We start from the raw sequence: 27086 nt of genomic DNA, 5'->3' as shown, positions 1-27086 counted from the left end.
GGAATTTTTCCATACTAAAAATGGGAAGGACAGCATCCCAAGCTAAGAGAATGATGTGTGTGCAAAGGCTTAGCGGTGAGAGAGGCACATTGCTTTTAGAGAAGTGTAAGTGCCTCAAAGTGGCTAGAGTGTGGGCTTCGAGCCAGGGCATGACAAAAAAAAGATTGGATAAGTAACCACAGGCCACATCATCTGCTCCAGTGCCTGGTGCATAGTGGGTGTTAAATAAAGCGTTGGTTGGTTGATCGCACAAATGATGACTTGCTGATTTGTGGAATAGAGCAGTTTTGCATTAGTGTTTTGCTAACTACATTCAAGATAAAAGGAGTTGGTGTTCCCAGTGTATTTGATATTTTATCTTGTGGATAAAGCTGATTTTTTTTTTAATGCAAAAGGCAATCAGATTATGAAAGTAGCCATATAATTGGGAAGGGTCACCTGGATGATGTATTGCCCCATTCTGGTTTGATGGACAGAAAGAAAAATCTCTTCAAATTGTTTTCACAATGTCCCTGTCTCTTTATCTGCTTATTATAATCCAGCTTCAGGGATAGATGGCATTTTAAAAATGCATAGTCCTTTTGGCCCTGAGAGCCCTCGGAATGTTTCCCATCAGCTAAAGCAAAACAAACGGACTAGACTAACAGACAGCACTTGTGTTCAGTGATATTAGCTGTAGAATGACTTCCTCAGGAAATTGTGTTGTGTGTGAGTCTGGTTCTGTGGTTTCATTGATATTCCAAATTAGACTGGAAAACGGAGGAATTGCGACAATTCAAGCAATCATTTGAAGGACAGGAGTTCTGGTGGAAGCTGGAATTGAATTTGCAGCTGTACCAGTGGCTCGCTGTACATCACCTTAGATTTGAATTTCTTTAAGGCTTTGCTACTTCTTCCCTCCTTTAATGTAGGTTAAATTCGACCTTGTTTCATTTTAAGTTACTCAATATCTTGAGAGCATTGGAGAATTATTTTCCGAAATAGACCGGCTATCTCAACAAACCAATGTAATCTGATTCCTGTGACCTACATTGGCTAATGGCTGATGAGACATCCATTTTCATTTAAATCTGTATTTGTTGTTTTATTTCTACTATTATTATGTCTCTGTGAAAAGTGTCATAATACGCATAAAGCAAGGAAACAGCTATTTTCTCTGTTGGTAAGAGTCACTGAGTTTAGTAGAACCATAGAACCAGGAACAAGGAAGCTCGCTGTCATAGTATAACTGGCATAGAGATTTGAAATATGCTTTACCATTTCTTCTGCTAAAATATCTTGAATTAAGCAGATATAGATTAACCGTGTTATTAAAGATACTCATAAGATAAGAACAGACTGACAAAAGCTCAGTAATGTGAGATATAGAAAACTACCATTTGGTGATTGAAAACACATGCTTGCTAACAGGCATGACCTAATACAGGTGGGCCATATAGAGGTGGCTTCTAAAATCCTCTCAGTTTTATTTGCTGGCCTGACTCTATTTTAATTTGTTTTCTATCAATACTTAAAAAAATGAATGCTTGTTAAATCAGACTGTTTTAAACTCAAAGGTAGAGTTTGGGTAATTTAGAAAATATTAACTTCCTGTTTTTAGATACATTTTATGACTATCCTAAGAAAGATGAGTTATTGAGAATTTTTTTCACAAATGAAATGAAAGCGGAAACTCAGTAAGTTATTGGTAGATTAAATAGACTTAAGTTAACAGGATAGTACATGGCTATTTGGGAAAGGTATTTGCCTTACTGAATTGGGATAGCAATTTTCACCAAATAAGACTTATCAATTACTTTATTTAACTGAACTGCTAGCTTTGGAAAATAAGTATTCTGTACTATAAAGATACATATTTTTATGTTTTAAGTAGTTTTAGTTAGGTAATATGTCTATACATGTGTACTTAAAAAAAATTAAATATCCACATATTGTGAATAACAATACCAACTTATTCAAATCCAGAGTACTTGAGGATGACTTTATTCCAACCAAAAAGGATATTGCGAAAGGCGTTGGTAGAGATTATTCTTAAGTGTTGGTCATTACTGATTAATTCAGATATTCTGACTATCAATTGTTTAAAAATATGACTTAAATATTTTACTTCGGGATTCCCTGGTGGCGCAGTGGTTAAGAATCCGCATGCCAGTGCAGGGGACACGGGTTCGAGCCCTGGTCCGGGAAGATCCCACATGCTGCAGAGCAGCTAAGTCCGTGCGCCACAGCTACTGAGCGCGTGAGCCACAACTACTGAAGCCCGTGCACCTAGAGCCCATGCTCCGCAACAAGAGAAGCCACCACAATGAGAAGCCTGCGCACCGCAACAAAGAGTAGCCCCCGCTCGCTGCAACTAGAGAAAGCCTGGGCACAGCAACAAAGACCCAACGCAGCCAAAAATAAATAAAAATAAAAATAAATAAATGTATTAAAAAACTAAATATTTTACTTCCCCTAAAATTGAATGTATTTGATGTGATGGAGATAAAATTGCAATAATTCTATAACAAAACCAGTTTAAGATGTAAGAATTGTCCGTCTCTGTTATTTTCAAAAAAAAAATGAATTGGATCTTATGTGGCCTATATATAAAAATATACTAACAGATCATGACACATATATATCCCCACACGCACATGCTATATTTAGAATATGTATTAATATTCTGAAAAGGTTACATAATTTAAAAAATGGTTTTGGAAGTAAATTGTTCCTTATTTGATGATGGGACCTTTAAGCTTTCATATTAAACAAGAAAGCTTTTTTTTTTTAACAGAAGTCATTTACATGTAATGTTTTTAAATAAAATGAATCTTTTTTTTTCTGACATAGAGCTTGTATTTTTACAGTGTTTTTTGCTCTGAGGGTACTTGGTGAGAGTAGGGGGAACATTGTATCCTAAATTGCTTAATTGTTTTCCTTGCAGCCAGCTTACATGCTTCGTGCACCGTCTTGGATATAAGGATTTGGATAATCCATAATAACCTCACATTTCAATTTGGGGCTCCTTGGAAAGTTGAATTCTTTCAGTTGAGATAAAAAGAGAGTAAGTGTACACTTTTAATAAAGGAGTGCCTGCCATGAACCATCTAAAGATGTGTCTGTTTATACAGAGGAAGAAGGTGCTCCGATGAATAAGTAACCAAGGGAGAGGTGGTGAATCTAGCATCTCCCTGCGTTGATTCTGTCACAGCCCGGTGTTGATTGAGAAAGGAATTTACGAGGCAAGAAATGGCTGGGGGCCCAGAGACAGTCCTTATTTGACAATGTGATGATCTAATAATAATCACTCTGGCCCCGCACAACCCCTTACAAGTATTTTACTGTAGCTTTTCAGAGGTGCTAAGAATGGGAGGTTTAAACTGCTAAGGTTTAATCTCTAGAAACTTAAACATTTGTGATTGCGATTTGTGATTAATCCTTACTGATTAATTCAGACTTAAACATTTGTGACTCATAGTTCTCTTCCCCCACCTTCATTTTTTCTAGAGGGCCTATTAATGAAAATACCAATTTTTTTGTTGTCTAATAATTGGCTAGGTGAAATATAACTTCATATAAATAAAAGTATGCAGTAAAGCTAGTTTCCCAATAGTTGTCTAAGTTTCACATGGAAGTCAGGACTTCAGTAGTTAGAAAATTTCAAGACGCAGAGAGTATTGGGTCATCTCTGTAACCTCCAGACCCGTCGCTGCTTTTCATCCAGCCCCTCTCCTCAAAAATGCTACCTCCACTAGTGGTCTGAATTGGAGGCTGGGGGTCTTTCCCTCATTCCTCCCTTGGTCTCCCCTCTCTCTCTACTTCCATCCTATCTCCAAGTCCTCTTCATTTTCTCTTCCCTTTTCCTCCATCCTCATGGCCTTCATTCCAGCCTTGCCCACCCTTCCCTTTCAGCTGAACCCCTGCCAATTCATCCCCACTCTGCTGCCAGGGGAGCTGTTAAAAATAATGCACAGTGGAATATTACTCAGCCATAAAAAGGGATAAATTCTGATACCTGCTTTAACATGGACAGACCTTGGTACACATGCATAGTGAAATAGGCCAAACCCAAAAGGACAAGTGTTAATATGATTCCACTTACACGAGGTACCTAGATAGGTAGTTCCTTGGGACAAAATGCAGAATAGAGGCCACCAGGGGCTCAGGGGAGGGGATGGTGGGGAGTTACTGTTTAATGGCTATAGAGTTTCTGTTTGGGACGATGAACAAGTTCTGGAAATAGACAGTGGTGATGGGTCCACTACATTATGTATGTACTTAATGCCACTGAATTATATTCTTTAAAATGGTTCAAAATAAGAATGATAATGCAGTTGTGATTGGGATGCCTCTCTCCTGTGAAGTCTTCATGAGCCCTGTCACCTCCCAGATAAAATCCAGGCTCTGTGTAACAGGAAGGGAGGGGCCACTGTTCCATTCCTTGGAATCTCATCTCTTCCTACAAAATAAGAACTCCCACTTCTACCTTCAACAGGGGGCCTCGGCCTTCCTCTAAGCCCCTTGCTGAGAGTGGGAAGGAGGAGAAGATGGGGCCCTGCTTGGCCTGTGTTCTCCCCACCCCACCCTTCCCCCTTCCTCCGCCTCTCCCCCCTCTCCCATCTCTCAGACCTGTTCACCCTCCTTGGGGTCTTGTGTTGCTCGCTGCACCTGCTGCCACCTAGTGACCTGGCCTTTTCCAGCCTGCGGGGACAGCTGCTCTGATCATGAGGACCAGAAGGGGAAGGAGGAAGAAGTGCCTTTGGGCTTCGGGGCCTGGCTCTTTCCTCCAGTCTTGCTTTAGAGCCATGCGGCGGAGCTCATGTTTTAACCCCCCGCCTGCTTCGGCATCTGCTTCTCCATTGAGCTCAGAGCCTGGGGGGAGGACTGTGCTTAATCGGTTGACTAGTTAGCACTGCTGCAACCCCACCACCCTGCCTGGGACCCAGCCTTCTCCTTCCTGCCTCCTGAGATGGCGATTGTACCTGGAAGAGGCATGCCAGGCACTGTTCTAAGTGCTCTCCGTGTTTTAATGTATTTCAGTCCGAACAACCTATGAGGTAGGTGCTGTTATTATCACCTTTTACAGAGATACTGGAGTCACTTGCTGGCGGCTCCAGGCTCTGGTCCCTCTTCCTAACCACCCCTCATTCTGTCACATCTAGAACTCTGTGCTTTTGCATATGCTGTGTCCTTACCTTGGAGTTAAAATGCCGTCTTTTTCTGAAAAAAATCTTTCCTGGCTTCCCCAGACAGATAGAGGTGCTCCTTTTTCCATTTCTACCGGATCCCCTGCCCACCCCCTGCATTAAGCCCAAATCACACTTGTGCTCTAGTTATGTGAGCATGGTTGTCTTTGCAGTGATGGGCCTCATCTTTTTCTCTTTCAATCCTTCAAACCTAGAACAGTGTCTCTTAATATATATTTGAATGAATGCATTTGTAGTAGTATTTGCTACTCGAGGGTTTTCTCTGTGAAGTTGAATAAACACCTTATACACAAAAGTCATGGTCCTGGGACATCTGAAAGGAGCCTCGGAGTATTGCTATTTTCCCCTAAGTCAAAGCCCACGGGTAGGGTTGTGTTTTTTTTTTTGCGGTACGCAGGTTTCCCACTGCTGTGGCCTCTCCCGTTGCGGAGCACAGGCTCCGGACGCGCAGGCTCAGTGGCCATGGCTCACGGGCCCAGCCGCTCTGCGGCATGTGGGATCTTCCCGGACCGGGGCACGAACCCGTGTCCCCTGCATCGGCAGACGGACTCTCAACCACTGCGCCACCAGGGAAGCCCCCACGGGTAGGGTTTTAAATACACAAACGAATTCAAAGAGAGCAGAGCAGTGGCTGGGAGGGATGGGGGTCTGGGGTGGAGGTAGGAAGGATGGGCTGGATGAGGCGCAAAAGGGACCTTTGGTGGTGGAAATAGGTTGATTGGCACAGCGGTTACACAGCTGCACGCATTTGTCAAAACTCATTGAACTGTACCCTTAAAATATGTGTATTTTATTATTGAAAAACCTTACCTCAAAGTTGACTTAAAAATATAAGAAAGCAAGAGGAAAAATCTTTTGGATTTATTGTTTGGTTAGGAAAGATGAGTTAATGATTGATGGCCTTTGGTTGCAGCACTGTTCAATATCTAATTTGGGAGGTTGTAGGTTTTTTCTTTTCTTCTTACCTTGCCTAAATGGAAAATCAACCCTCATTGAGTTACTGCAGCCAGAAGAAAAAGCAGAAGTAATGAGCAGATTGACAGCTGACTCCCCATGGGGCTTAATTTTAGTACCAATGCCTTTAGGAATTCTTTGCAGCTTCAGTCTGAGGCTTAACTCGTGCAATGAATCATCGATATTGAGGGTAGGTAGGGAGGTTGAAGCGATGAACACTCTCTGCTCAAAGAAAATAATCTCATGAATGCCTTTTGAATAGGCTTATTTGAAGTGATAGCTATAAAACCCACCAGGTTTTTAATGTGCCATCCTTTTTTCAAATGTTTAATATAGAATAGTCTCCAGGTAACCTGAAGAACTTAAGAAATAAGGAAATCCAAAAAAGAGGGGATATATGTATACATATAGCTGATTCACTTTGCTGTACAGCAGGAACTAACACAACGTTGTAAAGGAACTATACTCCAATAAAAATTAATAAAAAAAGAAATATATATATATATATATATAAATGTTTTTTTATGTGTGAAAGTAGGTGAGTCTTAACAATTAGGTGGTTTTTAAAAAATTGAGCCAAGACTTTCCTGCCCTTCCAGCCTTAAGATGCCTCAAATTAACGAAGCTCTCATTGTAAATCGTCCACGTTCTTTGGCACTTTGAAGGAATGCTCCACATGTTTGGGAAATGTACCCAATGTCCCTTCTTGGCAAAGGTGAACCATCAGCAGATGCTCCTGTATAGGGCTGAGATTCACCTGGCCGAACCTAAATTTGTTGAGCTACTGAATGACTATGCAGATGAACACAAGAATTGTATCCAAAATTCAGACCCTCAGGAGGCATTATCATGCTGTCTTTGTGACATTCCATCAGATGAAGGCTTGTCTTCAGTCTGGTGCTGTCACAATGACTTCTAGAATCATTACTTATTTGGTTGAAGCAGTGGATCCGTATGTTTAAGTATGAAGAAAGTTTGGAACCCTATCTGTGTGTTCTCACTAATGGTACTTGCTGCTGGTGAGACAAGCAAATGTTTGTCATTGTTAATGTTCTTTGCTCAACTCTCTTTCCTCCTGTTGACTGGGAATAGTCATTCAAAACGACAATGCATCTTGTAAGACATTATATTCCCTTAATGTCTTCCCAAATAACTATGAATATTTTGCATTCTGTAGCTTGACAGAAAACTCAGTTAAGATAACTCATGTTAGAGCAATAAGATGATTTGAGGATGGGTATCTCTGGAGTAATATACTGAATTTCTGGGATTAAGGACAGAGATGATGAGAAATGATGTAGATCTGAGGTCAGTAAATGATGTCCTATTGGCCAGATCCCATCTGTGGCCTGTTTCTGTAAAGACAGTTTTATTGGAACATAGCCTCTGCTGCTCCTTGACATATGACCTGACTGCTTTCACACTTTGGTGGCAGAGTTGAGTATTTGCGGAAGAGCCTGCATGACCCAAAAAGCCTAAAAGATTTATCATCTGCCCCTTTACAGAGGAAGGCTGTGGGTCCCTGAAGTAGATGAAATATAATAGGAAAACATTAAAAAACAAATTGCCTTAAGGTTTCAGTGGTTGGAATTTGTGGAATTTGTGGTTGGGTAAGAAATAGGAGTGGGGATGCACATGTGCGGTTCATATTATGAAAATGCAAATATTTACATAGGAAGTTTGTCAGGGACCTTCAGAGGTTCTCTGTCTCCTGCACATGAAGAGCAGGGGCAAAGGGGACCCTCCACAGAGAGAGACCTCTGCTCCCCAGGGCACTTGCCTACTCGGACAGCCCCTCAGTCCTTAACTCACAATCTTGGCCCTCAAACATCCTCCCCAGTGATGATTTAATGTGCTTCCCTGGCATTGGGCTGTCTTTAGATATCACAAGGTATCGCTGCCTTGCGACACCATCTTCAACTCCTGCATCTCTTGAGACTTGTGAGCTCAGAGCCACCTTGCTGTCTGGGATGATGCTGACGTGGGTCAGGTGGAATGCTTAATCAATAAAGGAAATTTCAGTGTCCTTCCCTCTGACTCTCCTTGCTCTCCAGTGTCTCTGAAGTGGAAAGAACAGTGGGCCAGCTTAGGCTCCTTGGGTTCCAATATCCTTTCTGGCTCTAACAGGCAATTATAGTTTTTTGCTTAGTGGTTCTGTCTAAGCCCTATGCATGATCGATTGAATTCATATGATCACTTGAAGAAGAGTCTCCCTTTCAGTGCTTTGTCTACACTTCCCCTCGCCTTTGCTTCTCTTTCCACAGATCAGGTTGCAAAGTCAGGGTCCTTGAGGGCAGAGACTCTTGTTGCCATGGTGACCCCAGTGCCTTGAGTAATGCTTGGCACTTGGTGGATTCCCAGTAGATATTTGTCTACCTCCTACTACATATTTTATCTTAGTAGATGTCCAGCCGTTGGGAAGACTTAGGATTTTTGTTTGTTTTCCATTCCTTTACTTTACTTATGTGCCTGGCTTGTCAGTTCCTTCAGCTCTACTCAGAATTCTAGGAGTTGGGGTAATTGATCTTTTCCCCTTTGCTGTGTCCGTCTGTCTGATGGCATCTTTTATCATCTCCTCTCTCCAGGGAATCTGGGGATCCCCTGACAGTCCTTTATATCTCTTCTCTACCTTTGTGACCATCTGCAACTTTTCTCTTTGCCGTCATTGGGTGATCAGAGCAAGTGAAGGTGAAGCTGTGTGTCTGATTGATTCCAGCATTAACCTTGGCCTCTCTATGAGCCAGACAGTTATGCAGGCTTCGACTCAAGGGACAGTTGGAACCACCTTCACGTAGCAGCAAGTTTGGATAATGGGAATATCTTGCTTGAGCTGAGAGGGTTATTGATTAAACATAAAAACTTACTCCTTTGATAGTTGCTGCAAATCGAGGTTGTGGGCTGTTTCTTTTAGGGTGTTAGCTCTCTTTAGACTCATTCATTAAACCTAAGGCCTAAAAAAAAAAAAAAAAAAAAGTAAGGCCTAAAGGAAGAAACTTCTAATATGTAAGATGCTTCCCATTTATTTTACATGCCCACTGTCTCATGTAAACCTGCATGAGATCATGGACAGTTAATATGTATAAATGATCTGTCAGATGTAATGACTATAGAACAAACAGCCTGACAGCTCTGTCATGTTGTTGAAAACCCAGGAGTGTGGTTAGCAGTTACTTAGGTCATAGAACTATTGTTACTAGAAGGGACTCTAGGGGATCATCTAGTCCAGTGTTCTTGGAGGTGAGGACACTGCAACTCATGGAGAGGTGATTTGCCTAAGGTAACCCAACTACTTATAGGCAGAATTAGAGCTAAAATCCTTGCCTCCTGATTCCTGATAGTAATGATTATCTGATAGATATTAAAACGAGCAAACCAACAAAAACCAGTGGTTATTATCAGTCGTGGCAGTAATGAAATTTGGCTTTAATTCCTAAAAATGTCTTGGTTCCAATATACTTTGATTTTAAATATTCATCACCAAGCTGTGATTAGGTCAAATGCATTCATCTTTTCCCTACCTTGACTTAATTGAAATGCTCCTATGTAAGTACATCTCTGGAAACTGTGGTTCGGTTTCAGCTGCTTGGTTAGTTGCATTTTTGCAGCGAAAATATTGGCACGTGCAGAGGTATGGCCCCTACTCTGTGGGCAGGTCCGTCGGGCTCGTGGTTGTCCCATTGGGCAGTGCTGGCAAGGCTAGCCCTTTGTGTGGCAAGTCCCCAGGCTGACCATGGTGTTCTGGTCTGCTCCTCTTTGCCCATTTAACCAATGACCTCTCTCTCTACCCTGCTTGCGTCTGCTACCGGGGCCAGTCGGCCTCCAACACCGTCACCGTCCTTTGCCCCGTCCCCCTTGGTCACCCAAGACTTTTAAGTAACCATTCTCACTTTCCAGAATTTTTGCATCTTCAAATACACAAACCATGATGCTCATAGGAGAAAACAGGGCAACTATTAAAGCTTGGCCCATAGAATTCTCACTTGAGATTTGTCAGAGTCCTGGAATCCACTGCCTTCTCCATGAAAACAGAGTGTAGTTATACCAATTGGACTTTACACGTAGTAGGCAACTGTGTCCTGAAAGGGTTGCTCTCTGCTACCAGAGGACCAAAAGTCAGCCACACATCTTGTCACTGTCAGCCCTTCCTATTCTTGCCATTAATCGGAGAATTTGTCAAGATCCAATATAACTAAATGGTCTTGCCAGCTGAAATGCCAGATTAAATGGAATTGTAATTAATTTCTTCAATCTCAATTCAAATATTTACATTTTCTTGAAAAATTAAGTAAATGACCTGCGTCAGAAAGACATGCTATTTTAAGAGAATAAGAAGAGCAGTATAGTGACTAGTTTAGTCTTTGACTTAGAGATTTTTCTCAACACAACCATTGAATTTAAGATCCTTGTGTAGACCATCAAATGGAATAATTCAAGGTCAGCCACATGTAATTAATATCAACTCATGTCACAAGTGGGGAGAGGCTTCATAGTTGATGTCACAGACGTGGATCTAAATCAGAACGTATGAAGAGTCTATAGTATAAACAGAGTAAAACTACCTGCATTATAGTCGGCGGGTTTCATATTCGAGAATTTCATATCCAAGGATACAGAGGGCCAGCTGTCCTAGGCCTTTTTATTTTTTTTGCGGTACGCGGGCCTCCCACTGCTGTGGCCTCTCCCGTTGCGGAGCACAGGCTCCGGACGCGCAGGCTCAGCGGCCATGGCTCACGGGCCCAGCCGCTCTGCGGCGTGTGGGATCTTCCCGGACCGGGGCACGAACCCGTGTATCCCCTGCATCGGCAGGCGGACTCTCAACCACTGCGCCACCAGGGAAGCCCCTCCTAGGCCATTTTAAATAAGGGGCTTGAGCATCCTTCGATTTTGGTATTCGAGAGGGGAACCTGGAACCAATCCCCCGCAGATACCAAGGGACGACTGGATATATTTCATCAGCTTTTCTGTCCTCCTGTGCCCAGACTTCTAAAAGCAACTGGAACTATAAAAATTCAGCGTTGGAGACCTTTGCTTTTTTACCACTCACTAAATTCATGGGAGCACTTTATCACACCCACACCTTTAATAAAAGTGCTTAAAAGTATACAGTTTTTAAAAAGGAAGAAATTTTATTTTATGAAAATACATCGATGTTGTAAAGCAACAAATGTCCATTGCCCCTAAACAACAATTACAATATACACACTCCTCTGGTTTTGGCATTTTCCCTCCAAGTCACACCTTCCTCCATTTATACAAATCTTAGTTTTTTAAACTATTTTAAAACCAGGGCATGCATTAGTATTGAGTTCAGTGATGATTCAAGGCCTTTAATTTGTATATTGTACAACTGACATTGTTTATGAAACTACTGTTTTTTTATTTTAAAGTAATTTTTAATTAAGGTAATATATATTGTCTTTTTTTTTTTTTTTTTTTTTTTGGCTGTGCTGTGCAGCACGCGGGGATCTTAGCTCCCCTACCAGGGATTGAACCCGTGCCCCCTGCAGTGGAAGCTTGGAGCCCTAACCTCTGAACCACCAGGGAATTCCTGAAACTACTGTTTTATGAAGATACGTTTGAACATAAATTCTAGATCATAAGCCACAGTTAGTTTGAGAATGTCCTCCCTTAGCTGCTATTCCTCTTTTTGTAGTCTGTTTTTTTTTTCTTAATTTTTACTTTAGGTTCTTTCAAACTAAACTGTTAAAAATCGTTCCAATATATTTCAGTTTACACCTGTTCTTATGCGTTCTACCAAAATACTCTTTTCTTTTGAATTTGAGTACTTACTTTGAGCATCATGTCTTGCTCCTGTAAGGAAACTAACTCCAAAGACAGGTCTCTAAAGCAGTTGCCAGTGTGTGCTTGTGTATCCTGTGTATGACTAGGAACTCCGAGTTTCTTTTTTAGCTTACGTGGACCTTGTTTCTTCTGTAGTTGACTCATATCTTTTGAGTTCATGATGAAAGGGAGAAAGAAGATTCATCATTACCTTTTGTCCAGAGCCTCATAAATTTTCTTCTTTTTTTCTTTTTTTTTTTTTGCGGTACGCAGGCCTCTCACTGTTGCGGCCTCTCCCGTTGCGGAGCACAGGCTCCGGACGCGCAGTCTCAGCAGCCATGGCTCACGGGCCCAGCCGCTCTGCGGCATGTGGGATCTTCCCGGACCGGGGCACGAACCCGCGTCCCCTGCATCGGCAGGCGGACTCTCAACCACTGTGCCACCAGGGAAGCCCAAATTTTCTTCTCATTACCTAAATAGTCATCATCATTACTAATTATGCTACAGGAAATAAACTGGAATTCAGTATGGGCAGAATCAGTGTATAAATCAGAGAGCTGCCCTGCTGTCAAAATGACTTGAGTGGCTGAGCACAGAAGATAGGAACTGTTTTTCCCTTCTGCCTTTGTGTTCAGCCTGTGTTGTAAGGCCTACACTTACTTGGATAGAGTTGAAAATTGAGTTGTACAATCTAATTTTAAGGGAACTCAACACCAATTAAGTGAACATTACTTGGAACATAAATTCATGAATAAAATTGCATGTTGGTTTTGTTGAAAAATGATGGTGTGGCAGGTCTCGGGGCAGCGCCAAGAGGAGTGCTCGCCTTTCTCCGCCCAAGCTGTTGCACAGGGCTGTACTTTGAGAGCCAGGAAGTGCCTCTGGGTAGACCACACCCGGCACGGCACCGTGTGGAGTCCAAGTCAGAAGGAAGGAGGGATTAGCACCAGGGCTCCCTGAGCCCTTCACTACCTGGCAGTGCCTGAACACACTTGACCTTCAGCCACAAACTCCATCACCCCTCGTTAGCCAGTGAGGAAGCAGGCTCTAGAAGCTTTGGACTTGTTCCAGTGGCACCGCTGGTGGTGACAAAACAGAGATTGGACCCAAGATTCTTTGAAGCCAAAGCCCCTATTCTTCCCACTCTGCTGAGCTGTTTTCCACAATTTTCTATGGAAGCAAGGTAACTAATGTGGAAGTAGAGAAGGGTAAGAAAGGAACTGGTGGTCACTGTTTCTATATTGGTGTCACAAAGTATTTTTTTGTTCCCAGCTCTCTTTACATAGAAGGTGGTTGCCCTGAGTGCCATTGTTAAGGACAGCTTTCTCCAAATTCATAAAATGGCAGGAATCTGTGCTTTTTTTTTTTTGTACCCCTCCCCAATGTTTTCTTAATTGACGTATAGTTGATTTACAATGTTGTGTTAGTTTCAGGTGTACATCAAAGTGATTCAGATATATATACATATATATATATCTTTTCTTTTGCAGATTCTTTTCCATTATACTTTATTACAAGGTTTTGAGTCTAGTTCCCTGTGCTATATAGTAGTTCCTTGTTTATTTTAGTAGTAGTACTGTATAGTAGTTTGTGTCTGCTAATCCCAAACTCCTAATTTATCCCTTCCCATCTCTTTCCCCTTTGGTAACCATAAGTTTGTTTTCTATGTCTGTGAGTCTGTTTCGGTTTTGTAAATAAGTTCATTTGTATCCTTTTTTTAGATTCCACATGTAAGTGATGTCATATTTTATTTGTCTTAATCTGTATGAGTTACTTCGCTTAGTATGATAATCTCTAGGTCCATCCATGTTGCTGCAAATAGCATTATTTCATTCTTTTTTATGGCTGAGTAATATCGCACTGTATATATATACCACGTCTTTTTTTTTTTTTTTTAATTTTATTTATTTATTTATTTATGGCTGTGTTGGGTTTTCATTGCTGCATGCGGGCTTTCTCCATTTGCTGCGAGCTGGGGCTACTCTTCATGGTGGTGTGCAGGCTTCTCAATGCGGTGGCTTCTCTTGTTGCGGAGCACAGGTTCTAGGTGCGTGGGCTTCAGTACTTGTGGCTCGTGGGCTCTAGAGCGCAGGCTCAGTAGTCGTGGTGCACGGGCTCAGTTGCTCCGTGGCATGTGGGATCTTCCTGGACCAGGGCTCGAACCTGTGCCCCCTGCATTGGCAGGCGGATTCTTAACCACTGGGCCACCAGGGAAGTCCCATATACCACGTCTTCTTTATCCATTCACCTGTCAATGGGCATTTAGGTTGCTTTCATGTCTTGGCTATTGTATACCCCTCCCCAATTTTGTCATTTCTGCCACTGTAGTTCATTATGATCAATCTCTGCCCCCCACCCTCCATTTAACATTCACATCTTCCTATGATTTATAATATTATGGCCTGCTGTCTGTCAGTGGGCTTTAACAGTGAGGATAGATAAGAGCATTGGTCAAGATTCACCAGCAAACCCTGTGTTCGGTTTTTATTTTCTAAGAAAAAATAAATTCAGTACCTTGGGTATAGAATTAGAAGAATTCCACCCTCATTGCTGACACTTTGGGGATTTCTGTTTCCGTTCCACATTCCCCACCTCAGTGTCTGTACACTTTTTCCTTTCTGAGCTTCAAACACTACCTTCTGCTGGGACCTGTGGCTAGCAGACACCGTATTGAACAGCACAGACCAGACCATCTGGCTGTGAGCGCCCTAACTTGCTTGCTCTGCCCCTCTTTTCTCAAATTTCTCTACTCTGAAAAGAAAAACAACTGTTGCTTGATGCTCTTCCCTCTAAGCTATGATCCTATCGCCTGACATCACTCCGCATCACAGGGAACTCCAGCATCCCGCCAGTCTCCATCATACCCCTGGTCCCCTGCTGAAGTCACACCCCCAAAATGCTAGTGACCTCCTGGTCGCCCCACCTCAAGGTCTGTTCTCAGTGCCCACCGCTCATAGCCCTTTGCTGCCTGGAACTCTTTCATCTGGGGTATGTGCTGGGAGGGGTTCCTGGGTTTCTGCTTATGTCTGCCCCTATTCTTCCTTTTAGCCAGGCTTAAGGATAAGTGCTCCCTAAGGGTCTCTCTCTGCTCTGCCTGCTCTGCAATATCAGATCCATATATTCAGCTTTCTTTTGACTCTTTTTTTTTTTTTTTTTTTTTTTTTTTGCGGTACGCGGGCCTCTCACTGTTGTGGCCTCTCCCGTTGCGGAGCACAGGCTCCGGACGCGCAGGCTCAGCGGCCATGGCTCATGGGCCCAGCCGCTCCGCAGCATGTGGGATCTTCCCGGACCGGGGCACGAACCCGAGTCCCCTGCATCGGCAGGCGGACTCTCAACCACTGCGCCACCAGGGAAGCCCCTCTTTTGGCTCTTTAACATCTTCCTGGATAACTGATTTCTTTTATCTTCCTAACCCCTCAAATGGAATACGGCCCGAACAGAACTCATCATCTTTTTCTTTGCCATCCCTATTTCTCTTAATAATACCAGCCTCCCCTCAAGACTTGACCTTGGACTTCTTCCCCCTTACAGCCTCATCATCACATGTGGCCAGATCCCACTTGACCCCTGTAGGACCTGTCAGCACTTTTCAGCTCTTCATTCTCATCACCACTATTGACTTCAGCTACTCATTATCTCTCGTGTACTATTATAATAGCTTCCCAGCAGGTCTTTCCAGTCTATCCTGAATATAGCTACCTAATGAATCATTCTCATATTCTTAACCTTTCTGATGTTTTCCCATTGCTCACTAGAAAGCCCCACATCCTTGGCACTCGAGGCTGTCCACAGTCTGTGGTCTGTGGCCCGTGCCTGGGTCTGATCACCTCCCCTTCCTGTGGGCCCTGCTCTCCCTGGCTGGGCCTGTGGGAGGGTGCTTGCCAGTTCTGTGAGAATTGTGTTTCTTTAAAAGGCATCTGTATCAAAGACCTAAACTTACAAGCTAAAACTGTAAAACTCTTAGAGATGGCATCTATAAGTTACTCTTGTATTAGAAAAAATCTTCTAGCCAGTGTCACAGCTAGAGTATAAAAATAATTCTGTATTTGCTCACCCCTTTTACTTTGCTCATGCTGATTTCTGAACTTGAAAATAACCTGTCCCTGATTTTACATGTCTGAATCCTCTCCCTGATCCAGATTCTTCACTGAGCCGTCCTTTATTCCTCCAGCTCCAGTAAGGCATGCATCACTGTATTTCTATTATAACTATTTACTCACATAACTATTTAAGTACCTCCAGTCTGGGAGTTTCTTATGAGTGGTGACAAGGTCTTTGTTACAAGGGAAAAAAATAAATATCATAATGCTTGACACATGGTAAATATTCAATGAGAATTTGAATGAATAAATGAATAGAAGAGAAAATATATTCACTAGTTCATTCTTGCCTAACTTTAAATTGCTTAAGAGTAGTATTTGGGTCTGATTCATCTTAATATCCTACCATGGCTAGCTTTCTGCATAATAGATACTCAGTAGATATTTCTTTTTTATTTTTATTTCCTTTTTCAGCTTTATTGAGGTATAATTGGCATATTAAATTGTAAGACATTTAAAGTTGACATCACAGTAATCTGAAATATGTCTACATTGTGAAAGCGTTTCCAACTTCTCACATATTTATCTTTTTTTTTTTTTTGGTGAGAACATTTAAGTTCTATGGTTAGCAAATTTCAGTTATTCCATAACTATTTCTTGAATTAATGGATAGATGAGTAGTTGATTATATTAATAATATGAGCTTTCTGAATGCTATGTTACTATATTTTTACTTTCAGTAACTTAAGTGCTCTTACTACAGCTAAAATATTTTAAAATGTTTCTCTTTTGATTGTCAACATTAATTTTTATCAGTGATTATTTTTGACTTTAAACTTTTTCTGCATGTTTAATTTTTATTTTTACAAATCATAATCATTGGGGAGGGGGTGCATTCTTAATTTCACAAAGGAAATTGGAAAGAAAAAGAAGGTTCACTTTTTAAGAAAAATGTGAACGAGGTTTTCTGTGTTATTAGCTCCTGCTTCTGGGTGTAGGTGGGGTTCTAGGACTGACAATTATTTCTACAATAGTGGTTGAATAGTTCTTTCCAGAGTCATCATGGCTCCACCCAGAGACACATAATTTGGATGCTTTCAATAGGAAGCAGAGTTGGGCAGCCTTTATTAGAACGCTTGGTGGGGAAGGGGGGGGATGGGGCGGGGGGAGGTCCTTAAACGCCAGTTAAGTTGAACTAAGTTATTCTGCCTCCTGTCAATATCAGAAGGCTAACATTCCTCCTTCTTCTCCTTCTCCTTCTCCTTTTTTTTTTTTTTTGGTGAGGCTGCCTTACCAGTCTTCTCTGACCATAATGCTCGATTATGATCAGTGAATTAACAGTATTTGCTTTTGGTCATGTTAATTGATGCAAGCCCAAATAATAATGAAATTAAAAGAACTGACTGAAATGTAGTAGTGATCCTGTGTATTTTTGTGACCCCTACTGCATAAAGGTTCACTGTTGTTGTTATTTGGGGGTTATTTTGTTTTTGTCTCTTTTTAAAACCAACAGACGAGAATTACCTTGGTTCAGGTGATTTGGTGGAAAAGATAACAGATGCCTGCATGTGCTTCTTTGGTGGCATCATTTTAATTACCTGTGAGAGAGGAACGGTCCTAACCCATATCAAGTGAGCGAGCTAGTTACATGAAATACCTGGATTTGTAAAGTTGCCCGTGTCTGGCAATGAATAGTTACAGGAAGATAAGTAGAGTCAGAAAAAGAAGGTCAGAGGATCTAAGGAAAGAAATTTACTTTTAGGAAATGCTACAAACTTATTGGAAACGAGAGAATTTCTGCAGTGTATTTAGAAGAACAGTCCAGAAGAACAATAAAGCAGAAAGAGCAGACTCCCTCTGTATACCCCATAGAGATGTTTATTTCTTCAGAAATAAGCAAGGTATTCGCGGAGACAACTCATTACTGTCCACTGGACATTACGGGAATCCTACAGCCTCACAAGTGGGAAACTTTACCCTTTTGACCTGGTGTCAAGACTTTTGAGCAGCCGTATAAATCCATCTCAACTTGTTTGAAGTAATTAAGTTGGTTGGCATTTTTTGTCTCCTTCAGAAATGAACACGCCCGAGTATGCTAGATGCCTGTGAACTCCCCGATCCCCCGGCGGCTTTGGAGAGACTGCAAGAAAGAAGGTGGCGGAGTGGTGGACTCTGAGAACAAGCTCCTCCCCCTCGGCCTTGGCCTTCCTGCCCACAGTCCACCATGGAGACGCTCTCCCAAGAGTCTTTGCTGGAATGTCAGATCTGCTTCAATTACTACAGCCCCCGGCGAAGGCCCAAGTTGCTGGACTGCAAACACACGTGCTGCTCGGTGTGCCTTCAGCAGATGAGGACGAGCCAGAAGGACGTGAGGTGCCCCTGGTGCCGGGGCATCACCAAGCTGCCCCCGGGCTTCTCCGTGTCCCAGCTCCCGGACGACCCCGAGGTCCTTGCCGTCATCGCCATCCCGCACGCCTCCGAGCACACCCCAGTCTTCATCAAACTTCCGAGCAATGGGTGCTACATGCTGCCCCTGCCCATCTCCAAGGAGCGAGCGCTGCTGCCCGGAGACATGGGCTGCCGTCTGCTGCCCGGGAGCCAGCAGAAGTCCGTCACCGTGGTGACCATCCCGGCAGAGCAGCAGCCTCTGCAGGGCGGGGCTCCGCCCGAGGCGGTGGAGGAGGAGCCAGACAGGCGGGGCGTGGTGAAAAGCTCCACCTGGTCTGGGGTGTGCACTGTGATCTTGGTGGCCTGCGTCCTGGTCTTCCTTCTCGGCATCGTGCTCCACAACATGTCCTGCATTTCTAAGCGCTTCACTGTGATATCCTGTGGCTGAAGAGGGCTGCGGGGAAGTCTCTTGTGGGTGCCAACTAGCGGTTGAGCAGGTGTTGGTGATGGATCGCGGTGAGGAGATGGGGGGCCACGCTGATCATTGGGTGCCGAGTGCTGGCCTCTGGGCTGCCACTTGATTAACCCAAGACAGACACGAAGGGCAGAATGTGAGGTGTCAGCAAGATACCAGGCAGAGCGCTCTGATTATTGGTGGCAACAGCTTCCAAGACGATCGCATGCATCCTCATAATCATGTATTAAATGGACTGTAATTTATGATTTCTCAAAATCATGTTGCCAGGTAGACCTATTCTACTTAGATGTTAAACTGTGGAAGTGCATACAATGTGATCTTCTCTAAATGTGGTAGATTAAAACAAAGATGCTATGTATACAAGTAGAATTAAATCTGAAAATCCATGTAAAAATTCAGTGATGACATGCAGTGCTGGTTTCTTTCCTTTTTTAAAAAGTGAAACCCAGTCTTCATTTAGTTGCTAAGGCCTTTTATACTTTTTGAATGGCACCCAAATTAAAATAAGTTAAGTGGACAGTTGTTTTTTCAGGAAGATATTTGAACAAGTGTTTCCAGTGTGTTGTGTTTTGTCACGTACCTCCATTTTTCTTCCCTTGTAATTAGAGCTCGCTATGTGTTTATTAAACTGAAAGCCCAACAGGGGAGCAATAAACTGAGTAATAATGAGAAATGCCTAATCCCACAGGAAACCTACATGCCAATTTTTCTCAAGCCATCTCACAAAATAAGAATTTTAAATGTAAATATTGTGTATTTGTGTGTGTGGGGGGGGTGTGGGTGTGGGTGTAATTTGATTTACCTCAGGTTTTGAATCTTTTCAGAAGAATCCTGGGAGTAAGACTTTGTGGGCATGAATGAGTCTGGGGTCTGAAATGATGGCCACCTCAAGGGCACCGGTACCCACCCAGCGAGGTGTCACAGACACGTCACTTCCAAACTTGCTCCTCTTCTATGTATTCAAGTCCTGTATTCTGTAAGGCACTAAGGGAGAGTAACAGAAGATTCTGTCTTTGCTCCCAGTTTTGATGTATTGTAACAGCCATGAGTGTTGGTAAACAGTAACAAACTTGGACTGGCATTTTAAGACAGTCCATGATTATTTTTTGAAAGAGATTGTTCCATGAGAGTTAAATCATTTTGAATTCCAGTTTCCTCTTGTTGGTATAAGTGAGACTATCTCTTGTATTTCAAAATGTGTTTTCATTGAGAAGAATGGCAAGGTGAACTAGCAACTCACATTCCTAGTTTAAGTGGACCAATTCTTCATAAATTCTCAGACGTTCTTAAATGTGTAATGGCCTACAGATGCTCATGAAGAAAGATCTGCTGGTCTTAAATGATAAATTTCTATCCCTGAATGTGTGCGTTCAGACATAGCTGTGAGCTTTACAGTTCTCTTCTAGTTTCTCTTACGGAATTCATGAAGCAAGTGGTATGTGCCAAGGTCCCCACTCATAAATATGTCTGTTTATGTTCCATTGAATCCCTGAAAATAGGGGACAGAAAAATAAGCAGTGACTGGCTCCAAAAAGTAAGGCTAGAAAAAGCCCTTAAGACTGAGATAATTTAATTTACTTATATGCTAACTGTTACCTTCAAGCAGCACAAAATATGCACATTAAAGTGATGGAATTAATGAGATAAAACGACAATATAATGAACAGAATCCCAAGCTAACCCTGTTCATTGACATGAGAATTTGATATAAAAATGTGAACATGGGTTTTTCAAATCTTTCCAATTTGTCATTAGACCTTTAGGAAATGTATTTGAAAGCTCAAACTAGAAATTAGGTTAAAATGCCATTTTATTGTGTAAGCTATTGGGCATTATACAACAAATAATCTAGGATTTATTTGGTATTAATAATTTAGGTATCACATTAGCTGAATGCTATCCTCTATTATGTAACCTAATATACTGTTGGGTTAGTTTCAATTTCTCAAACTCTCCCAGGCTGCCTTGATGCATGTCTGACCTAATTTCTATTCCTCTTGGGAAAAAAACCCCACAGAAATGTTACATTGAGAATTCCACATTTCAAATGGACGTTACCCTTGCAATATTAAGTCTTGCCATTTTCAAATTAATTTTGTGAATGATGTCTACGTATGTTTATGTCCGGTATGAAATGACCAGCCCTGGAGTGTAGTGTGTGATAGAATTCTCCATGGTCTGTAGGTTATATATAGACACTAACATATGTGATGATACAGTGCCCTGTGTTTCTTAGTGCAAAGCTGTAGATTACAAATGTCCATGTACCTTTTACTTAAAAACAACCCTGTGCTAGAGCTGCAATTAAGCAGTGCAAAATTAATCGGCTCTGATAGATTCTTGACGTTACAATTTAAGGTACAATAACAACCCAAATCAGAATTTTTCGTGTGAGTCTTACTGATGTAAGAACAATTGTTTATGTGGATTCTGCCTGCAGTTATTTATTTGTGTACCTGCTTATCAGGGTGTGCAATCCTGTGCGTGCACATGTCTACGTGATGTCTCAGCCTGCCAGATAGGATTTTTATAGGCTTAATGATGTTTAATGTTATTTGGCATCCCATTGCTCTGGCCTCTTTGGCATTTACCCACGACACTAACAACTCATCTACCCCATGTGACTCAAGTCCAGTGACACAGTCAGCCAGAATTCACAGTTGCACATCAATGAAATAACTCACAACTGAAAGCACAGAAAGCTGAAAGCAACCTCTGGTGGCTTCATTTTGTAGATGAGTCTGCTGGGGTCCCCAGAGGTGCGAGCCCGTTTGTCATTCTGCAGTAAAAGGGGACCAGAACTTTGTACTGCCGTTTCCTCTTGCTGCTTCCTAGACCTGTCGATCTCTCTGTTGGTCTATGATCCTTTTCAGGGAGGATCAATACCCTTTACTAACTCAACTATTAAGTTTTTTGTCTTTGTAGATTTATATATTCACTTTAGTTAGCATCTACCTCTCCGGGAAATGAAAGGAGTGTTGATTTAGGGATGAGTATAGACAGTTAAAGAGAACCATGTGATTTGAATTTTTTTAATTGCAAAACATTGGTTCCCCCCTCCCACTTGAGCTATAAAGGACAGTGAGTGTTGTGTAAATAGTAAACTATAAGAAGCATGAATTTTCATCTTTATTAATGCTCTTGACATAAGCAAGAGAATGCTGAATATGCTAAGTAGAGCCAAGTATGCTATCAAAAAGCATTGTCTTTGGAACATTTTTGTATAATGACCTGGGGCATAAGTTGTGAAAAGGCAAATGGGTTCTCATTTCCAGTCATACTTTATGATCAGAAAGCTATAAGGCATTTCCTTTAGGAATATAATTCAGTTTAATCTTGCACATGACTTGAGTGGGTCCCTTGAAGGTTAAAACCATGTGCTGGTGCAACCTTGGGATCTTCTAGATTGACGCTGTTCTATAGAACTTTCTGTGATGATGGAAATGTTATATAACTTATGCTGTCCAATACAGTAGCCACATTGGGTGTTGGGCAACTGAAATGGGATTAGTCTGAGTGAGGAACTGGATTTTGTATTTTATTTAATTTAAAGTTATTTAAATAGATGCCACTCACATGTGGCTGGTGGCCATTATATTGGACAGTGCACTTCTGGAGGGTTGTGCAATGGAATCTAGCATCAAAATATTAATGGAGTAAGCAGAGTAAGGCGAAGAAGACAGTTTTTGGTTTAGTAACATGCAGTTGGCTTAAAAAATATATGATCTCAAGTATGACAGTAAAAATGCATCAGTTGCTCTTCAGGGTTATTACTTAGATACTCTGGACCAAGGAATAATCAGTGAAGCTTAAAGAGTGCTCGATAAAGCCCCCTTTTCTGGGATCATTAGCTGCATGTGAATCTATTGTCCAAAAATAGTAGTTAGACAGTAGCTCTAAAACGTTTGACTTGCATGACCTGTACTGTGAAATTGTGTTTAGGGTCTTGTGACCAAAAAGTAAATGTTACAGAAAAAAAAAAAAAAAGCCTAATGAAATCCCTCTTTCAGGGTCTTACCCAAACGCCATCATTACATTAGTAAGGTATGAAATAAAAGAGCAAGCGTGTTTTGCAGTGTTCACGGGGAGTGTTTTTGTTTGCCCTTGAAGTCTGCCAGCTCATCATCGTATTTGAGATGGGCATAGGTGGGCATCATTTTTCAGATGCCAGACAAAAACATAGGTACAATTTTTAGAGTGAGATTTGACATTGTTTTCGTCCTGTTTGGTTTTTTTAGTTATCACTGAAAGAATCGAAGATTTGAAGCCTTGCACAAAGACACTTTGTTTTACATTAAAAAAAAATTGCCCATGGAATTTAAAGCCTTGAAGGTTATTAAAGTTACTAAAATTGCTTTTTAAGTGAATAAAGGGAAGTAGAAAATTCAAATTGAGATATATTTTCATAGAAAGATCAGACTCTTCCTGATAGTACAGTATTTATTCCAGTCTAGATTTGGTTTTATAGAGTTCTCATAGTTTTATTTGAAAAGCTATGCTGTGTCTAAATTGGTTAGTCTGCTTTTCATTGTCCAAAAATACTGTAAACCAAATGCATTTGCTTCAATTTAACAGAATTGGGTTGATTTTTTTTTTTTTTTTTATAGAGAACTCATCAATGGGCAGGACTCTTTAGTTGATCCTTGAAAATGATTAAAAATTTTTTTGCCCAATGATAGTTTTTCTTTAGACTTATGAGGAAATTAGAGGTCCAAAGGTTATTGGGATGAGAGGAGTGATATGCCAATGGTTTGAATTACTATCTTCTCTTAGAAAAATGATGCTGCCAACTGGTCAGCATTTTCACACAAGTGTCATCAGTCAGTCAATCTGTCATCCTTGACCTAGAAGGAGAAGCTGTTCCTTACCATTTCCACCATTCTCAGTAAAACATTGCCCACAAAGTAATCCTTACTGAAAGAGAAACTCCAAAGAATGAGTGAAGATAATTCAGCAACTGTTTTGAAAGTGGTAGTCTATTTCAAAAGTGATGACAAGTTGCTGAAGTTTGTTAAACATGAAAGTCTTCTAAAAAAATAAGTGGAAATTCAAGCCATTGATTTTCCTGACACAATTGATTCACTGTATATAGATATAAATATATATGTAGACACACGATTTAGCTATAACTGAAGCTACAAAGATCAAGTAAAATGTTTTCCAATGTGGGTTATATAATGGTGAATTTAGATGTTAATTTCTCAACAAGTGTTATAGGCTGCACCCGTTTTGTCAAACCCAGCTATCTTTGGGGGTGTCTATATAACTAAGCTCTTGAGACTTTTCAAATATATGAAGAGGTGGGTTCTACCATATACATTTTGTTGGAAAGTCATTGATCATTAAAGAATATTAGTGGGTGGGGCGTTTAATCTCTGTCTTCCAAATGACTTATGTTTGGGCTCTGCTCAAGTTGGCGAGGGCAGAGCACCACTATTGAACTCTTGCAATATGGCTCTGAGTTTTCTGCACAAGTTTCCTTGCACAGTCGGGCCAATTATTTTTTTTCAGGGTTCACTGCCTGGGGTACCCCACTATGTACAATCTCACTTATGATGTAGTGGTGCTTGAAAACACTCATCTCATTAGCTGGACTTTATTATTGTAGTCTCCGGTTTTTGATACTATTCATATTAGGATCTTTTTAGAGACACTCAGTAATATTTGGGGCAAAGAACTGAGGGGTCTTTTGAAGTCTGCAACAGCATGGATTTTCTTTGTTTTAATGGGGGATGTTCTCTTATGGCTGCCCCATTCTTGTAGAACACTGCTCTAAATTCATCTCCATGGGATGTAGGGCTAGTAGCCCGTGTGAAAGTCTTCTGTGGTCTCCCTGGGGTACGTTAATTGGATTATTCTAACAACAGTTTTCCAAAGGGAAGCTCAGTTTTTAATTTGACATTTGCTTTTTGAGAATCCAGAGGTAGACGGTTGGATGTGATGGTTGTGAAGGAGCATGGGCTGTAAGAAGGAGGAAATAGATGAGGCAGATGCCCCTCAAAGGGGAACAAGTTGAGATATTTAGGTCATCCCTGTTTAAAAAGTGGGAGGACGCAATTGTTGGTGTCTTACCCTGTGCTTCAGAAAATTCCTGGTTGGATTTTCCTGGCTGAGAGAAAACCCAGCTCTTAGGTAGACACTGTATGGTAGAGGTGGAGATGTAGCATTTGGTATATAACAACAGATAGGAAGATATCCCCAGAGAGTGAGAAAACACTTGCATAAAGGGAGGGAAATCTGTAATGAGATGATAACTCCTGAACAAAGTAGACAGAAGATGAAGAGATGAAGGTCAATCGTGGCAGAAACCAGCTGAAGAAAGAAACCCAGGACAACTGGGACTAACTTAGCCAAGCACGATTTGTCATTCCAGTATGGCCCACGAAATTCAATTCAGGATGTTTAAACTGAAGACAAACAGGGAATATGATCAACTGTTGAGAGGGTCCAAGGAGGCCCTACTGGGCGTCAGCACACAAGACAATTTCAGAACCTGCTCTGCAGTGGGTTGCTGAGTCATTGCAGACAAACTCTAATGACATCCTCCCAACCGTGGAATGCAATGCCCGTGCCTGTAGATGTATTCTGACTTGAGTAGGTTAAGACTATTGGGAAGACTCATTCAGAATATTTCAGTTTCTATCCAGGTTGTGGTCATTTATTATATTTTTTATTCCACCACGTGTTCCTGTTTCGCTCCCTTGGCAGATGCAGGTGTGGAGGCTGGTTTCAGCTTGGGGTGGTTACAGACTCCCAACATACGCCCTGCAGCTGCTGCACAGGGTCCCTGCCATTCGGATGGCTCCACTGGTGGGTTCCCTGGCCCTCTTGATAACTAGTACTCCGGTCAAATGGCTAGATTAATGCTGCTCAGAGGCTGTTAACTTAAGTCCTTGACATGTTTCATTTACAATTATGTGGATTATTTATTTTAGAATCTTTTCTTTTAAAGGGCCAAATAGCCCTACAGATAAATGAGCTGCTGGACTGTGTAGAAAATAGTGTCCAAATGTTGCCAAATATCGACTTCGTTAGGGGGATATCAAGCTGCTGTTTATAAATCGGAATGTCTTAAAAAGCATTCTTGCTTGCTCTTTCTGTTGTAGGTGGTGTCTTAGCAAGTCCTGAGTTTTTCCAATGAACCCGATTTTAATATATGGTATTTTTGTATGCCAATCTGGTGTCTTGTCCTTTGTATATGTGGTAATGTTGATTTTATGACTACTGTTAAAACACATTTGCTATGATTAAAATTCATAAAACGATTTCAAATAGACTTGTGTTGGTTTTTCCCCCCCCCCCCCCACCTCATGAAGAGAAAAAAATTGGCTGGGATTTTCATCATCAGAGACTCTAAGAATTTTAATAGACTTGGGTCATAAAGCTGCTTCTGAGCCAAGGGTTTAAGTGGAGTCGACCTTCAAGTGGCTCCTCTGAGAAGCCAAAGAACGCATTTGTAATGGGTAAGTCCAAGTGTGCTTTTGCAATTTGGGTTTTTGTGGCTTCTGGTGGCCCCAACTTTAACCTCTACCATTTAGAAATGATGCTGTGTGGACCATCTCTAAGTACCTTAGAGGAAATTAGAGGTCCAAAGGTTATTGGGATGAGAGGAGTGATATGCCAATGGTTTGAATTACTATCTTCTCTTAGAAAAATGATGCTGCCAACTAGTCAGCATTTTCACACAAGTGTCATCAGTTTCTCAGGTCCCTGTGTAGTGATTAGTACCATGACCCCGGCCTCTTGGCTCTGCGTCTGGAAAAGAATCTTTTAACAAATGTTTTTATCAGCGGAACAGAGGGCGTTGGGGCAGCCTTTTTGGATAAAAGCATTCTGCCTTTCAATAACTTGGGATCACATCAGCGAATTGTATTTCAGTGGAACAGGTGCCCTAACCCTAATTAAGGGGTTAGCAATGATTGGATATGCATGAACACTAGTATTAGTGTGCTGGGGCTCTCGCTGGGAAGTTATAAAAATGATCCCTATAGTTTTAAACATGAGAGGTTACTGTGCTTCAATACTCATTTCTTGTACCAAAAAAGCAGGCCTTTTTTAGGGAGTCCAGATTTTTGAAAGTGTGACATTTATTTAGTATATTTTAGGATTTCTGGTGTGGATTTCCCTGATCTCAAATAGAGGGGGTGTGTGTGTGTGTGTGTGTGTGTGTGCATGCTGGGGGGCCAGGGAGGGATTCCTCACTGTTAGAGCAGAGCTTTTCTGTCAGCTAGAGGAAGAGTTGACTGGAAGAAGGCA

General features: G+C 41.6%; 1 protein-coding gene across 12 annotated transcripts in view; it reads left to right on the top strand.

Annotated features, from left to right (window-relative positions):
* RNF152 (ring finger protein 152) overlaps positions 1-27086 on the top strand; it is a 100464-nt gene that overhangs the window by 55551 nt on the left and 17827 nt on the right. For 4 of the 12 annotated variants that reach the window (XM_060029162.1, XM_060029163.1, XM_060029161.1 and 1 more), the window contains one exon: positions 18039-22632. The exons of 4 other annotated variants lie outside the window; for them this stretch is intronic. In XM_060029162.1, the coding sequence (XP_059885145.1) occupies positions 18189-18800 (612 nt within the window). In that variant the 5' untranslated portion in view covers positions 18039-18188 and the 3' untranslated portion in view covers positions 18801-22632. Of the gene's footprint in view, positions 1-12391; positions 13108-18038; positions 22633-27086 lie in introns of those variants that run through there. 4 more of the 12 variants (XR_009521773.2, XR_009521782.2, XR_009521768.2 and 1 more) reach the window with 2 other exon arrangements.

This window comes from Delphinus delphis, chromosome 13, assembly GCF_949987515.2.
Source record: "Delphinus delphis chromosome 13, mDelDel1.2, whole genome shotgun sequence".
Taxonomy (NCBI): Eukaryota; Metazoa; Chordata; class Mammalia; order Artiodactyla; family Delphinidae; genus Delphinus; species Delphinus delphis.
This window is presented reverse-complemented; position numbering and strand designations above follow the sequence as displayed.